Consider the following 18694-nt stretch of genomic DNA (forward strand, 5'->3'; position numbering starts at 1 on the left):
TAGACTTAAGCAAAGCATTTGACATAGCCAATCATGAAATACTTCTAGGTAAACTTCAAGCAGTAGGAAAGAGGTGGGTGGTAAATAAATGGTTTAGGTCTTAAATAGTAGACAGAGTGCAGAGGGCAGAGCTATCCCAAATTTCAAGTGGCACTAATTATATGGTGAAATATTTTTCAGATCCAGAATATCTGAATGTTGGAGTCCCTCAAGGCAGTGTGTTAAGTGCAATACTGTTTCTCATTTACATCAATGACTTGCTGCTGTGGGTCACACAAGGAGAAACTGTGTGATTTTCTGATGGAGCAATATAATAATTACAGATAGGACACGAGAAATGTTAGAAGTAAAAGCTGAAATGGCACTTGTGGTGGTCCATAACTGGTCAAATAACAATAATGTAACTTTTAATGTAAAAAGATTAATAACATCAACGTCTACATAAATAAAAAACCTAATGTAATAAATCTTAAAATATGTAATGAAACCATAATGTGTGTAGCTGGCAAAAAGTTTTTAGGTATATATGTTGATCAACAATTAAAATGGGGAGAACATACCAGGGCACTTGGAAAAAAAAAAATTAGCACAGCATACTACACCTTAAAAAATTAGCACAGCATGTTACTTCTTACAAACACTAAGAACAGTGTGTAATAGCTCATGCTTGAAAGGAATATACTATGCACACACACATTCTATTTTCAGTTATGGCATAATATTGTGGAGTACAAATACTCTGAATGTGGAAATCATGCCCAAACTGCAAAAACGAGCCATCAGAATAATGAGAAAGAGTCACAAAAGGGCCCAATGTATTGAGCTATCAAAAAATAGGGTATTCTCATAGTTCTCACTGAAAACATATACCAAACTGCAGTTTCTCTACAAAAAGAGCAGTCAGCAATATGCAGTAAACAGCTCCGTACATGATTGTCAAACCAGATACAGTGATTCCTCGTACCTGGATAAAATGAATAGAGCAAGAACCAGACCATTATGTTTCACCAAGGAGTCAAGATGTATAATAAAACTGCCAAAAGATATCAAAAACAAAGGAACACTGTAAATTTAAAACATACCTTGAAGAATATCTACTAAAAATAGTTTTTTCTCAGTTAAAGAGTTCACACAACATAAAATTGCTACAAATAAATCAGCAGATTGGCCAGTTACAAAGTAGACAAAGAGGATGGAGTGCGCTTGTAAGCAACATAATACATTGTAGTTTATAAGTGGCTCCATGCAATACAAAACCAAGGTGTATTTCTGTTGTTTTGATTTGATTTGATTTTTTATTGGTCCAGTTTTATCATAAAGCACAAATTGTACAATTGATATTGAACAGGTCAAAGATAAGCTACAATAATACATAGTATTAGCAAAATACTAGGTAAATTAAAAATAGGTACCTATTACAGTTAATTTTGTTACGTATTCAGAAATTCTCTGACAGAATAGAAACAGTGCTTTATTAGAAATGCCTTTAGTTTAGCTTTAAATATTGGATGAGTAGCATTTTTTTATTTCCTCTGGTATCTTATTGTGTAGTATTACACCAATGTTAATTATGCTCCTCTGATAGGTGGTTGTTCTGCGATATTTTTGATGTAAATTTGATTTCCCTCTGGTACTATAGTTGTGTACGTTTTTGTTCTGTAGCACTTTGCCTGTTTTCAGGAGGTAGTCCCTAGTGAACAAGATAGTTTCATAAATGAATAAGCTTGGAACATTTAGAACACCAAGCTCAGTAAAATGGAATTTACAGGACCCCATATTTTTAAGGCCACAAGTTATCCTTATAGCTCTTTTTTGCATTCCAAAAACCTTTACACTGTGAGTTGAGTATCCTCAGAAAACGATCCCATATCGGACTAGTGAGTGGAACTGTGCATAGTATGCCTGCAGTACTGTTGTTTTGCTTGTTGTAGCATTTAAAATTCTTAGGCCATAGCACACAGATGATAGTTTTCTAAACAAGTTATTTATATGTGTGTCCCACTTTAAGTCTTGCTGAACCCATAGACCAAAAAAATTTGTGACACTTACATTTTCTAGGGGATCATTTTTTAATTGTGCTTGAATAGACATTTGATTAGTTAGAGGAATTAAATGAAAATCGACACACACAGTTTTTTCAGTATTTATAATGAGACTGTTTTTTGTGTACCACCCAGAAAGTCTTTTCATAGAACTTTCTGCTGTGGACTGCAATGTTTCTGTACTCGACCCCATGAGCAATACGCTGGTGTCATCTGCAAACAGGATAGTTTTTGTGGGGCTCATACATTCAACTAAGTCGTCCACATAAATCAAAAAGAGTAGTAAGATTGAGCCCTGTGGTACACCATATTTTATTGGTAAAAGGAGTTGTTTCTTGTTTTATTCATTTTGTTGAATTCATACTGAAGTGATACTTTCTACCTGCGATTTTTTAGGTATGAACACAACCAGCTTTGTGCTACACTCTTACTCCTCGTCTTTCTAATATTTCGAGCATAATGTTACGGTCCAGAACATCAAAGGCTTTTGAAAAATCACGAAAAATACCTGCAGCTAATTTATGTTGATCAAGGGATTTTAAAATGCAGTCTAAGAATTCGAAAATTGCTGTCTGTGTAGATTTAGGCTTTCTAAAACCATGTTGTACTGTAAAAGGTGAATATTTATTTATGAAACTTAAAAGCTTGTAATAGAAGCGTTTTTCTAGAACCTTTGAGAAGGAACTTTTATTGGTTAATGATTTAATTTTACTTATAATTTCATTTGGTTTGTTTCATAAACATACATAGAAGCAGTCGAGATCACTGACTTGCTGGAGAAACTTGGGACTGGTCCTTGACAGTGTACTTGAATGAGGTCTTCAGCTACTGAAGTGAAGTATTCATTGAATTTTTCCACAACTGAATTTGGGTCTGTGACTTTTGAGCCTTCTAGTGTTAATGATACATTCTTTTTCTTTGGCACTGAATTATAAGTTTCTTTCTTTATAACTCTCCATGTGGATTTCATTTTGTTAGATGAGTTTCTTATCAAATTGTCATTCCACATAATTTTGGCCTCTTTGACTACTCTACCACAGATTCTTTTGTAGGCTTGTGAATAATCTGCAAACTCTTGGGTTACTCTATATTTCTTACAGCAGTACTGCAAGAATCTGTTTCTCTCACTGGAAATTTTTATGCCTTTAGTTACCCATTGCTTATTATTGTTAGGTTTTACTGTTTTTACTACTTTTGGAAATGCTACATTAAAATAGAGAAGAAAGATGCTCTGAAAACTCATGTCCAGGCTACCAACTTTGTTCTGAGTGGTGATGCTTTCCCAGTTTTCCTTCAGCAGTAAGAGATTAAAAATTCTAATGTTATCTTCAGAAAAGGTTTTTTTTTTTTCCAAGTACTTTTCCAGTACTGCTACTACTTGTTGGAATTTCTATACACAGCAACTGTGCCTCATGATCACTATAACCCATGCTCAGTGCCCTGCTTGTGAATCTGTAATTTGTTTCTGAGATGAATATTTGGTCAATAATGGAATTTGTGCATTCTGTTAATCTTGTTGGGCAGTATATTTATTGTGGGGATCATATTGACTGTGTTGGTAATATTTATCAAAGCATATCTGGTGCTGCTGTCTTTTGAAAAATCAATATTGAAATTCCAACAAAGCACTATCTTCATATTTAGTGTACTGATCCTGTTCATCAGAACCTCTAGTTTATTCATGAAGACTGCCAGGTTCCACTTGGTGCGCTGTATATGTTAATAACTATGAAATTAAGCTCTGGCAGTTTAGTAATGGAAAGTTCAGTCTTTTTTCAATTGGGTCAATATAACTTTCACTGACATCACAGAACTTTATTTGTTCTTTCACAAATATAGCAGAGCCACCATGTTTGGGAAACTCTCGGCTAAATTGACTTGCTAAACTACACTCCTGGAAATGGAAAAAAGAACACATTGAGACTGGTGAGTCAGACCCACCATACTTGCTCCGGACACTGCGAGAGGGCAGTACAAGCAATGATCACACGCACGGCACAGCGGACACACCAGGAACCGCGGTGTTGGCCGTCGAATGGCGCTAGCTGCGCAGCATTTGTGCACCGCCGCCGTCAGTGTCAGCCAGTTTGCCGTGTCATACGGAGCTCCATCGCAGTCTTTAACACTGGTAGCATGCCGCGACAGCGTGGACGTGAACCGTATGTGCAGTTGACGGACTTTGAGCGAGGGCGTATAGTGGGCATGGGGAAGGCCGGGTGGACGTACCGCCGAATTGCTCAACACGTGGGGCGTGAGGTCTCCACAGTACATCGATGTTGTCGCCAGTGGTCGGCGGAAGGTGCACGTGCCCGTCGACCTGGGACCGGACCGCAGCGACGCACGGATGCACGCCAAGACCGTAGGATCCTACGCAGTGCCGTAGGGGACCGCACCGCCACTTCCCAGCAAATTAGGGACACTGTTGCTCCTGGGGTATCGGCGAGGACCATTCGCAACCGTCTCCATGAAGCTGGGCTACGGTCCCGCACACCGTTAGGCCGTCTTCCGCTCACGCCCCAACATCGTGCAGCCCGCCTCCAGTGGTGTCGCGACAGGCGTGAATGGAGGGACGAATGGAGACGTGTCGTCTTCAGCGATGAGAGTCGCTTCTGCCTTGGTGCCAATGATGGTCGTATGCGTGTTTGGCGCCGTGCAGGTGAGCGCCACAATCAGGACTGCATACGACCAAGGCACACAGGGCCAACACCCGGCATCATGGTGTGGGGAGCGATCTCCTACACTGGCCGTACACCACTGGTGATCGTCGAGGGGACACTGAATAGTGCACGGTACATCCAAACCGTCATCGAACCCATCGTTCTACCATTCCTAGACCGGCAAGGGAACTTGCTGTTCCAACAGGACAATGCACGTCCGCATGTATCCCGTGCCACCCAACGTGCTCTAGAAGGTGTAAGTCAACTACCCTGGCCAGCAAGATCTCCGGATCTGTCCCCCATTGAGCATGTTTGGGACTGGATGAAGCGTCGTCTCACGCGGTCTGCACGTCCAGCACGAACGCTGGTCCAACTGAGGCGCCAGGTGGAAATGGCATGGCAAGCCGTTCCACAGGACTACATCCAGCATCTCTACGATCGTCTCCATGGGAGAATAGCAGCCTGCATTGCTGCGAAAGGTGGATATACACTGTACTAGTGCCGACATTGTGCATGCTCTGTTACCTGTGTCTATGTGCCTGTGGTTCTGTCAGTGTGATCATGTGATGTATCTGACCCCAGGAATGTGTCAATAAAGTTTCCCCTTCCTGGGACAATGAATTCACGGTGTTCTTATTTCAATTTCCAGGAGTGTATATCCTGAGACTGAGGTTAATTTTACTTCGTCATTTCATAGCCAATGTTAAGTAATGCAAATTATGTCTAATTTAGTGCATCTGGAGTTGTGCTTCCAACATGGAAATTTAATTTGTGAGTGACTGAATGTTATGGTGTAGTATAGCAAAATATGGGCATTTAGTAACTTTAGATGAAACGGTTTCTGATTCTTTATCTAATGGCATTTCTAATACAGCACTTACCCTAAAAAAGTTTTTGGTATGGTATATTTCTTGTGTGTGGCTTCTGATTGCTGGTGACAATCAGCTGGTGAGTTAACTTCTGCAGCCTGTATAAGTTTTGCTTCATCCACATCTGTCCTCTTTGGTTTAAACCATTTCGTAATTTTCGTTTGGCTGACGACTTGATTGTTTGTTTCTCACCTAATCAGTTTAAACCACTTGGTAATTTGCATTTGTCTGATGGCACAGCTTGTAACTCGTCTACAGCTCTTCTTAATCTCCATTTGTTTGTCACTTATACTTTTTTCTTCACTCTTCTTCGAAATGCGAGTACATATTTTTTCAGCAAGTAATTTGTTTCCCGGCGTATTTAAATGAAGTCCATGCACTGTATGGAACTTTCGCTCCAATCTGTTTGTATCTACAATATTGACATTCTTTAAGTTAGTGCATATTTCTGTGATACACTCGTTTGCAACATTAATTTCGCTGTTCACACATGACAATGGTGGTAAATCATGACGATGTGGGATGTTCCCAATGAGTACACCTGTGTGGGTTAAATTATTTAAACATTTCCTCATTTCTGTGATAACCTTGTATGTCTTGTTTCTATAGACGTCGTTTGATCCTCCTATTAACACAGCGAAAACGTCTTTATTCAAATTAGCTACGTCAGTTGATGTTGTTAGGTCCGTTATTTCACTCAGTGGAGCCCCTGGCCTTATGAAACTGGATGCCTTGTTGATGTTCTCATCAACATTGCAGAAATTTCATGGCCGTGACTATCACCCAACCCACAGCTTGTTTTGTGTTTCACACTTTTTGTAACCGGAGAATTTAAGGTTCTTGTTGTCACCTGACTATTGCTTTTTTTTTTTTTTCACACGTATTCTAAATTTTCTTCAGTTTGCAGTTTTGCTGAAGATACGTTTTTTAATGTAGTTTCCTTTGTTGCACTGAAGCATGATAGTGTAGGTGCGTGCACTTATTTTCGGAATTTTTAGAATATCTCCTGACGCAGTATTTTCACTGTTTGACTTACTTACAATGAGCAATGGTTTGCCTACTTTGTTTTCCAGCTTTTCAACCATTTCCGACGCGTTCACTGAATCCTCAGCAGAAAGCACTTCAAATGATGTGATTCTTGAGTTTCTCCCGGCGTATTTGACAATCAAAATATCCACAGGTGTGCTGCGGGTCTATAGTGTCCAACGGGCACAATATTTCGGCGATCATACATGTCGCCATCATCAGGTGAACTGACAGACTGAGCTCCTGTGAACGTGCCGGCACGGAGATATGTACGCTGTGGCTGCTCAAAGGGAACTGGGTTCGGTCGCGGCGGCAGTCGATTTAAATACCCTCCGCCCGCGGCGCGCTCCCTCCGCCGTCCGCGCCCCGTGCCACGGTCGCGCGGTGGAACAGATTGCGACGGCATCTGAGATGACGTTGGTGTGATGACTCTGTCCGCCGTGGTCGTCACAACTATACGTTTGCTCGATTTACTCTTGATTAACCCAATCGCTGGTTCCCAAGCCTTGCTAAGATTATAGCCACAGTCACGGTTTATGAGGTCGTCATTGGTGCGAATTTCGATGGCCTCTCTAACAACGCTGTCCCAGTATCTCGACGTCTGTACCAGAATCCTCGTGCGTTCATACTCCATAGCGTGATTTTCCGACAAACAATGTTCAGCGACCGCCGACTTGCTCGGATACATCAGTCGAGTGTGCCTCTGGTGTTCACGGCATCGATCCTTGACGGTACGCATCGTCTTTCCAATATACGACTTGCCACATTGACACGGAATCTGGTACACGCCGGCCTTCCTCAAACCGAGGTCACCTTTGGCGCTCCCCACCAGTGCACGAGTTTTATTTGGAGGACAAAACGTAGTTCCGACCCGTTGTTTCTTCAGATTGCCTACCAAGACATCGAGAAATGGTCCGATTGCGCCTCGCCGTAGCGCCTGCGATGACACGATCGGTCACGCGCACCTGCACCATCAGCCGGCCAGGTGCGTGCACACCTCTCATCATCCTTACCGTGCTCCACACTACTGTCAGGGACTCTGGCGATTATTGACTGCAAGAGTCGACCGCCTCATCTTTGAGAATGAACTTCTTTGAAAACTGTTGATCTCAGTGTGTTCCGAACTCTATATTCGAACGGATGTGTTTGTACTGACATGATCAAAATAAAGTTAATTCCTTATAAACGAGTGAATACTTAATGTTGGGTTCAATATTACCATATGTAACATCTCTATCCCCACAAGTTAAATGTAGAATACTAGGTCACAAGCATTATGAAACCTAGTGCCAAGCTTAGCCATAACGTACTTATAACAGGAGGAGCAGAAAATAGCCTGGCTAGCAACTTACAGTATAATATTAAATGTGTGTGTGTAAAGTTGTGAAGTGTGTGTAAAATGATCCTTGGCCCAACAAAGTACTTATACTGATACTGAGAATGGATTGAAGTGGTAAGTTTTTTAAATCACACTCAGGAACAAAGTTATAGAATGAAAGTGATGTTAGTTCTGTTTCTTTAGGTCCACGTACCCCCTCCCCATTCCACCCCTTTCCATCATATTGTGGTAGAATTTGTATTAATGAGGAAACATCAAGACAGAAGTGTAGTACTGACACACTGGTCATCCAACACATATATTACTCTTACATCACTGCAAAGAATCTTACCTAAATCTTGAAAAACAATTATTTACCTTGGGGAATTAAATTTTGTATCTTCTTGTTTGTCTTCATCTCCACCCATTCATTAATTAATGTTCTTGACTTTTCTGCCTCTTTAACAAAATCGGCTTCCTCGGCTTCAGCTAGAAACTTTGCTGCAGATGCCTGGAACTCTTCTTTAATAGGGAAACTAGCTTGTGCATAGATCTTGTTAGCTACCTCAAGAACTGTGTCATCAGATCCCTGTGAACATCATAATTTTCTTATGAAGCTATTTTGAAAATAAAATGAGAGCAATGTTAATAGAACATTTTCAGTTATTGAGATCTTTAATTGAACCCACATTAAACTGTAGTCCCCAATAATTGGTTGGGCAAGTAAGTTCCAAGGGTGGAGGAAGGCAATGGCATACTACCTCCAACAGGACTATTCCTAGTAAAGCACTGTGGTGTTCAAAACATTCTCCTCATTGATGATTGCTTTACTTACATAATATAAATAAAGATACCAACCACATTTTTCCTCCTGTATTTGATGACTAATCTCAGGAACTACTGTAGGGATTTTAATGCCATTTACACTAATAGACACAATGATTCATGAGGAAGATTTGTATATACAATTTATTAACATTATGCCAAACTAGTTATCTGACAATATATACTTAGGCCTACTAGTTTGAAGTCAAGGTGGGTTTCTAGTATGATTTAGTATGAAACACATAATTACAGTTTCACATGCAGATGTTGAAAAGTGTGTGTTTATATTACTCCAGCCCCCTACCTCTACACCAGCCTTATACTCCTTGTTACTTTTCTACTTCTTCCTAGATCACCCATTTCCTCTACTCTGTCTCCATTCTGTATTCTACTTTTTTCATGTTTACAACAATGTTCCTGACACCATCATGTCCTTTTCATCCTCTTGCATCTCTTGTCCCTTCAATTTCCTCACTGCCAATGCCAGCCAATTTCTAATTCAAGAAGCAGCCAGCAGTGTGAGTGTGTGTGTGTGTGTGTGTGTGTGTGTGTGTGAGAGAGAGAGAGAGAGAGAGAGAGAGAGAGAGAGAGAGAGAGAGAGAGAGAGTTAAGACCCTCTGAAGACTGAAGTGAAGTGAAGTAAGTTCTTTTCTCTTTATATATACATGTTCACAGCTTGAACAATAATTTAACACCTTAACACTATGACTTTTTTTTCAATTTACATTCCAAAAATAATATTTTTTATTAATGAAAAACATTCTATAACAAAAGACATCACACATGGATGTATAAAGATGGCTTTTAAAGCTCAAAATAATGGTTACAAAATGTTTAAGATCACCAATAATAAAATCCTGATTATATTTGTGCACTGGACTATGATCAAAAAATCCTGAAACTTGAAGTCATTTTTTAGTTTCTGTGTTGCTATGAAGTGTAACCATGGATTTCACTATGGTTTCTATGAACACAAAACTTGAAGGAGATGGCTGGAGCCCAGTGGATGCATCATTTCGTACTACTGGCGAACACTTGTCACTCAACTGATGAACTGTCATCACTTTCAGTCTCTCATGAAGTAACATCACATTCTTCTTGACTTTCTGAGTTACTAAATTCAGTCTTAGACTTGGGATCATTATACTCATCCTTTTTTGAAAGCATTGTCTAAGTGACAATACAGGAGAGAGGCTTGTCGAGTATCCTAAGCTACACTACTGGCCATTAAAATTGCTACACCAAGAAGAAATGCAGATGGTAAATTGGATAAATATATTATACTAGAACTGACATGCGATTACATTTTCACACAATTTGGGTGCATAGATCCTGAGAAATCAGTACCCAGAACAACCACCTCTGGCCATAATAATGGCCTCAATACGCCTGGGCATTGAGTCAAACAGAGCTTGGATGGCATGTATAGGTACAGCTGCCCATGCAGCTTCAACACGATACCACAGTTCATCAAGACTGGCATATTGTGACGAGTCAGTTGCTCAACCACCATTGACCAGACTTTTCAATTGGTGAGAAATCTGGAGAATGTGCTGGCCAGAGCAGCAGTCGACCATTTTCTGTATCCAGAAAGGCCCGTACAGGACCTGCTGCATGCGATTGTGCATTATCCTGCAGAAATGTAGAGTTTTGCAGGGATCGAATGAAGGGTAGAGCCACGGGTTGTAACCCATCTGAAATGTAATGTGCACTGTTCAAAGTGCCGGCAATGCGAACAAGCGGTGACCGAGACGTGTAACCAATGGCACCCCATACCATCATGCCGGGTGATACGCCAGTATGGCGATGATGAATGCACGCTTCCAATGTGCGTTCACCATGCTGTCGCCAAACACGGATGCGACCATCATGACGCTGTAAACAGAACCTGCATTCATCCGAAAAAAAGATGTTTTGCCATTGGTTCACCCAGGTTCGTCGTGGTGTACCAATTTTAATGGCCAGTAGAGTACATGCAATAAAGGTGACATCTAGTAGCAACCACCTCAACCAAAACATAACTGCCAGGCCAAAGATGTAGCACCAGATGCTCTCTAGTGGCTGAACACTTAACTATCACTGCTGAAACAGATATAAGCAAGGTTTTACTTTTTCAAAGGCCTGTTTTTAAGTTGGCTGAGTATACTTGGAATATTAAGTTTCTGTCAAAATAAAAATGAGAATTCAGGGTTTTATGTTAATGGGCTAAACTCATAAAAAGACTTCTTTTAAATACGGAGTCATAGATATAAAGTTACTAACAGAAGAATTTTCTCTGAAAAGGGCACACAGATAACTGTTTCATAATATGTAATGAGTCAATTAATATTGAATTTATACAATTTTGTTACAACTATTACCAAACTTGGTATATATTATATGAGATATTTAAGCAAATAAATAACAATAAGGTACCTGCCAAATATAACAAAGTGGGACAGGGTAAGAAGCAAAATAAAACAAAGACAACAAATCTCCAGTAAAATAATTAGAGATTCTGTGAGTAGGATCCTTTAGAATATTCATGATGTGTACTTCATCCATTATTCTGAATGACATTAGCTTCAATTTGTTAACTGTGACGTATTTTTACACTGTACGTTTTGTACTTCATTCCGTCAGATGACCCTCCACTTACGAAGACTAGATTCATTAATTTTATATAGTTTGTGTTGCTCCAGCTCACATCCAGATGCTCTTGCAGGGTGTATACGTGGACAAGGAAAAAAAATTCCCGGATTTCTCCTGGATTTCCTGGTTAAAAATACACTTTCTCCCGGGTGACAGTATATTTTTCCTTATCAATCATTTGAATGGTTATGGCTTTATACACGGGCATACAATTTCCCGGCACTTTAGAAAACGAAACTCAGGGAAAAATATACGTTTTGGAAATATCTTTAAAGTGCAGCAACATGTAGGCTGCGTATTTTCGTATTACGAAAGTATACATTGGAATTCCAGCAAACACCGCATGTTACTGTCCGAATCACTGAAATCGAGATTTCGATGCGCTTTTGTAAGCCGTTCGTAGCTCACATCACATGATCTCGCCCGCCAATGACAATGTATATTCAGAGCATTGGACACGTGATGTACTCAGCCAACAGCAACATCACTGTTAAGTAGCACGAACACACAAACAGGGAAAGTTAATAGTTTAAATTAATATACACGGTGTTGCTACAAGAAAAGCAAAGCTTTCACATATAATATTGTTCTCAAGCTGCAAATGTTGATCTTTTTTGCGCGTGTTACACTTCAAGATATATCACACAAATGTGCCAGTAAAATTTTTAATAATGACATAAATGTCTGATCTTCAGGGTTCGAAATTCTTCTAAATGGCTCGACATCAAAGAGTTGATTTTTAAATAAGAGTCAAACGCTCTGTGATTTAATAAATTCATGGTACATTCTTGAACATAGTTCAACTTACGCAAAAGGATATTTACTTTGAAAGTAACGCTTTTCAAACCACTATTCGCAATATTTTCCCGCGACCTGTTAGAAATAGGTTCGTTTTAGCATTTGCCAGAGAGCGCAGATAACAGGCGACATGACGTAGGAAGGCCGTATGTATGTACGTGTAAAGCATTGAAAGATCATACGTTATGTCATAAAAGAAACAAGACATCAGAGGATACTGCAAGAGCATCGGAATTTCGTGAACCATATTAAAATGCGCACATTTAAAGTGCATACTTAAAGTGCACATTCGTATGTCCCGATTCCCAATGAAGTAGACCTCGACCTGATATTAAGCTTTTCAGTGTGGTTTTCGTGATGTAAATTTTCTTGGGGCACCAGTACTGTATTATATCACGTTTGGTTCTTTATTATGGCATAATGCCATACGTGCTAGAAAATGAAAACGTGCACTCGAAATGCAGCGAACAGTTGAAACTAGCCAGTACTGTGGAATTAAACATTTCGTTTCATATACATTGACTGCATCTGCGAATAAGGGTAACAAAAGTCAAAAAAGACAAAAATAACTTCACTGTTCCACAAGGCGATTAATGCTTGACAGTCAGAAAGGTGGAAATAAAACATAATCTGAAACTAATGACATATTTTAGCCTCCGTAATTATGTGAATGTGTTTTAATTCACTTGATAGCTCCCGGCCACAGATATCCGTTTTGTTTTCATTTGACGTGAGAGTAAACGAAGGGAAACAGCAAAACCACTAAATTTAAACACAGGTCACGTGGAGACTACCCACTATAACTCAGACTGCTGTGCACATCAGCCCCGGATCTACATTTGCGAACCGGATCAATACTAAAAAAAAAAATCGAATTTTCAAAATATGTTCCTCTTGTAGCGCACATCTTTCTGAAAAGTCTGAAACATACAACTTATGTATTTGAGGAAATGTAAGACATATTATTTGGTCCTAAGTATGCCAAAGTGCAGTGTCACGCCTCTTCATAAAGCATTTTTCTACCGCACGTCCAAACTATATTCAGGAGAGTGGAAATTTAAATGTCCTGTGGTGCCTCTCCTGCTCCCAGTCGGCCAGTTTGACAGCCTGCCCCTCTTAAAAAAGAATCTCGCAATTAATAGCGGGTGGGATTATTTGTAATCGAGAGAACAAGAACTCTTCAGAAAATCTGAACTCTTTATTTCCTATTTGTTAATAACTTGCTGTTTTGTGTGACATAAAATTAAATATAGGGTATATAAAACCAATACTGGCAAGACATAAGCAAGAAATCACACATTTCTTCAAACCTTAGCTACTAGCATTTTTTTCTCTCTAATATTGCTACAAATTTACATGGCGTGCTTTCCTTTCTGCGAAATAATCTATTACATCAAATTTCGTCAAACGTTTTGTTACATGAAAAATAGAAATGTGGTTATCTAACACTGAAAAAGCTGTTAATACAAATAATACCCAAAACTGGTGTGGTTTCTCGATCTGATTACGTCTATTTTGTCACTGGCTGCTAGATAAAAAAAATAGGCCTTTCTAATATGGCAGCAATTTTGTAACACACCAAATAAACGTTACTGTTTTGGCACAAATGGCCACTTTTATAACACGGCAGAATATAATCCACGAAGTACCAATATCAAATGCCTATTAGGCCTACTACAAGTAAAACGCTTTATGTTAGGCAACAGTTTTACATTTCATTCATACGCACCAGCTTCTCAAGCATGAGATCGAAAAGTAGTATTACGAAATTTTTATATAAATTTGGAATCGTCTTATTCTTCCTCAATTTGTGTGATGTCCCCGTTTCTTCCCCTTCCTCATTCTAACAATCTTGTCATCACCAATTCTGTAGCTATTGCTGCCATTGTCATAATTTGTTCGCTGATTAACTTCACTAACCCTGCCAGAATCACAGGTTTAGTTATCCGCGATTATTTTCCGGTTAGGCGTTATTACATGTTCGAACAACACGTTTTCCGCGTTACTCCCAGAACTTATGCGGCTGCTAGCTGGGGACTGTACTACTGGTCCTTACTAGTGTAGCGATCTGGCCAAAAATTTTGTGTCAAAATTTCATTTTCTTGGATACACCGAGAAGATAATACGTAATCTTTCTCACCTGTTATTCCTCCCTCAGTCGTTTATTTCCATTCTGGTAGTCTGAATCTATGGATTTCACTAGTAATTATAACAATGCTGGTCATTAGCAAACCCAATCAACCACATAATCAGACAGCGATTGGCATTCCTCCGTTCGGCTTTACTCCATCAGCTCGTATAGCCCCGTCCCCTTTGGTCTGCGGAAAGTTTATTTCTAGATGCGACGAGGATTCTCCTGACAGAGACATCACGTACACTATGCATGCATTCAAAAGTCAACTTATCATTCATTCAGAAATAAACTTAAAATGTGTTCAAAAACCAACAGGGAAGCGTTTCAAAATCATATGAATAATCGATAGACAAACGTGCGCTGGGTGCTAGGCGCTTTGTGAAACAAGTTTTTTTTCGTCAAGAATATGAATTTGGCGCCCCTTTTTCCCGGTAGCATCTAGATGCTTGCTGTGACTGCTTGCACAGCCAACAGCTACATTCCTGTAGCCAGAAGCGGGAGAATCTACTACTCAAACGCGACTCAACTGCGAATGCGCATGAGCCCGCTTGTAACTGCTAAAACGAATCTAATATGAAAGCCTTTGACACATTTTGTTGTTGGCAAACGTTTGCATGAGCACTGTGTGTCGTTGTTATATATGGCGCATTTCCTTTGCAATTTAAGTTATTTTCGTTTTCTTCTCTCGTTTATGTTTTATTGTTGAAGTATTATTCTGCAATAGCGGGATACAGTAATATCCTTTGTTAGAGTATCGGTTCTTACCAGTCAAAATTACAAAAGTTTAACTGAAAACTAAAACAATGAAAAATTCCAGGAATTCTAATAATACCCCGGGTTTTTCCCGGTTTTCTCCCGGATGAAAAAATTCCCGGGTTTTTCCCGGATCTCCCGGTTGTCCCGGGTCGTATACACCCTGTCTTGCCTCTTTTGTGTTTGAATACATGATTTTATCTATTTCATTGTATCACATAAATGTAATGAGCCTAATCGATTTCAGCTATTTTTAAGTATTTTAAAGTATTTCTGAACTATTAGGAGTATCACAGATGAAATATCTAAATATATTTTGTACACACAAACCTTTAATTGATGCATTAATGCACTGAACCCTTCCTCAATAATAGCCTTATCAGATGGAAGATGCAGACCTTCTGCAATTTCTTGAGCAGTGCTTCCCTTTGCTCCAAGATGTGCAAGTGCAAGAATTACTTGCACACTTGTTGGAGAAAAAAACAAATTTCCATCACTCTCTGCTAAGATCTGCAACAAAAAATTTTTACTTTACTAAAGCTATATACTTTATCTATTTCTTTTACCAAAAACATCTTTCTAGTGAGAAAACAAATCTGAACTGGAAATGGTATTTCTGAACAAAGTACATGTAATTCAGTTTTCTAAAATGGGGTATTGTATTTCTAAATAATATTTGTTTTATAATAAATGATTTTTTTCATAATTTTTAAATTTTGCCATTTAACAGCAGTAAGGCCACTAGAAATGAATCACTTTCTCATGTTTGGCCACATCAGATAAGGGACACATCAATAAATATGCACTAGTAATCACAAAAAATTCCTTTTAAGTGATTTAAGGTCACTTCACCCTTGAGTATTTCATTTAAATTACAACAAAGATTGGTAAGAAAGTGAGGCCAGGTCACTCAGACATTATTGTCAGCAGCACCCATCTGTCGTGAGGATAAGGGTAGTCAAAACTGAAGGTGAGACAGTGGTCTTGTGTGCAAGAGTTACATTTGTGTCAATATGTGAATGTGAATATGTGTGTGTGTGTGTGTGTGTGTGTGTGTGTGTGTGTGTGTGTGTGTGTGTGTGTGTATTTGTGTGGGTGTTTTGTCTAATTCAGAAAAAGGCTATTTGGCTGAACACTTACTAGTTTAGCAGGCATTTTTGTCGCACCTGTCTGCAGGTCAGCATTTCCACTATACAGTGAGCAGAAGTCTAAACTTTTCATTATATTTTCATTATTCCATCCTGGATTTTCCATTGTTTGATTGTTTATATAAATTATCTTAGAACTTACTGAGTACACTGACTGTGCAGTTTGACAGAAACTTCGTTATGTTTATCTGTCAAGATTCATATATGGAAGTGCACTGTGAACTCCTAGCCACTGTCAGACTAATTTGGACATTACTGTACATGTCTACCTGTGGTTGCTATCTTATATGAGAACTGAGACTGGTCATTACATTCCTATGAGTATAAGTAAGTGTAAACAGTTAACGTTGGGGTGGTTCCTCTTGCCTTTTATTTCTTCATTTGTTGTTTGTTGATTGTCCTCATTGTTGACGTACTGTGTTGCTACACTGCCTGTAAAAATGGGTTGTGGATTCGGACACTTACTACTGCAAATTGTGTAGCCGACAGGTGCACAGTTGTGTTTCATAGTGCTTTAATTTTCACTTTGCACAATCCCCCACATTACACAGTTACATGGCCAGTGCACTATTGTTTAACCTTCAATATGCCTCATTATTATTTTGCAGGCGAAACTCCATATACTGCTACAATAGTTTACTGTTGAACATCTATGAGCGGTAAAACCTAACCACAAAATTCACAGTTCTTGAAGAATGATCAGGTACGTATGGAGTAGACACTGACACTATTTTTACACAAGGCCTAATTGTTTAACACTTATTCCACAGTTAATATGAAGCACTGTTGTTGTTCTAACCAACACAGGTTATTCATCTGAAACTCGGCCATGGACTGACTGTCTCGTGACCAAAAATCAGGCCCTTATATATCATCACAATAATTGGTACTGAAACTACACATTGCTTGATGATAAATTTATAGAAATAACAATTAAAACTTAACTTATTAAATTAACTAACTACATTGAAAAATTGGTTCTCTTTAGCAGTTTCTTCTACTACAAGGGTTGTGCCAAATTATTTGTTTAAATTGTGAAATGAACAAATATAGATATGCAACCAATACTTTTGACAAAACTGTTAATTACTTTGGAATTAATTAAGGGCTGGCTTTGCTAACATGTTTTCGAATATAGCCAGATGAATACTTTAAGATTACTGGCATTTCGTCTTCCAAATGTTTCCAATTATTACATAATTTATATTTGTTTATACGTCAAAAATAGAATTTAAGTTATGAAACAATCACTGATTTTGCCCTACAACAAAATATACTAACTAGGAATAGTCAAAATGAATCAGAAAATCAATTACATACATAAAACTAAACACAAAATTATATTTGGTGTTATATTCTTTAAAACTGAGGGCCAATCTTTCTCTTTTATGCAAATGCAGATTATATTCACATATGCTAACGGTACATAGGTAAAGGTAACTACATGAATTTAACGAGGCAGATGGCAAAACAAGAGGGGAATTAAAAATATCCCAGCTTGCTTCATCACAATGTACCTCGGTGTCCAAAATTAAAGCAACAATTGGAAATTTTGCAAGGTTGCACTCATTTTGCCACAAAACAGTATGAACATGTGATAATAAAGCAGAAACAATGTAAAGATTATATAACAAACAACTGCAGCATGCATAATGGTTGGAAAAAATGTTCTTCATTTTTCTCCAACTTAATGAATTTGTGTACAAATTCTGACAACTGGTTAATGTGCTCAGTATGAGCTGTGACCACTTCTGGCAGCAATATAGGCTTGACAATGATGGGACACACTGTGAATGATGTCGTCAGTCTCATGTTGGGGCACTAATGCTCATTATTTCTGCAGAACTGCTTGTAAGTCTTAGAGAATGGTTGGTGAATGATGCGATGGAACCCATATCCCTAGTGTATCCTAGACATGCTCTATGAGATTTAACTGGAACAGTGAGCAGGCCACGCCATGCATACAGCATCTTCCATTTTCAAGAAATCATCAGTCAGCCAAGCTCTATGAGGTCGAGCATTATCGCCCATTAGTGAGAAGTCTGGGTCCGCAGCACACTGTAACAACTGCACACGAGATCCGAAGATCTCGTCACAATACCTGACAGCAGTTAAACCTTGCCGATTGACCTATACAGTTACATGAAGAGGCATTTCAGGTGTCAACATAATCCCTGCTCACACCATTAGGGATCTTCCTTAGTTTGGTCTGTTTCCACAATGTACGGGTCGTGAAATCGTGTTTCTTCATATGTGAATCCATCGAGAATCACTCTCCAGACAAAATCGAGACTCGTCTGTGAAAAGAACATTGGCCCCCTGTTAGGCCCTCCAGGTGGCATACTGACAACTCCATTCTAGATGTTCCCTTCTGTGAAGAAGCATCAGAGATATATTTACAGCAGGGCTCTGACAATAAAGGCCACTCTGCCGAAGCCTCGTGTACACCATTTGCCTCGATACAACACGTCCGGTGGATGCCGTGGTCAGATG

The 18694-nt window shown here is 39.1% G+C and overlaps 1 protein-coding gene across 8 annotated transcripts in view; it reads right to left on the reverse strand.

The window, feature by feature from the left end:
- Positions 1-18694, reverse strand: part of LOC126458475 (leukocyte elastase inhibitor-like) — a 200202-nt gene that overhangs the window by 128174 nt on the left and 53334 nt on the right. For all 8 annotated transcript variants that reach the window (XM_050095563.1, XM_050095567.1, XM_050095569.1 and 5 more), the window contains exons 3-4: positions 15384-15563; positions 8291-8501 (exon numbers count right to left, since the gene is read on the reverse strand). In XM_050095563.1, the coding sequence (XP_049951520.1) occupies positions 8291-8501; positions 15384-15563 (391 nt within the window). The remainder of the gene's footprint in view (positions 1-8290; positions 8502-15383; positions 15564-18694) is intronic.

Source organism: Schistocerca serialis, chromosome 2, assembly GCF_023864345.2.
Source record: "Schistocerca serialis cubense isolate TAMUIC-IGC-003099 chromosome 2, iqSchSeri2.2, whole genome shotgun sequence".
Classification (NCBI taxonomy): Eukaryota; Metazoa; Arthropoda; class Insecta; order Orthoptera; family Acrididae; genus Schistocerca; species Schistocerca serialis.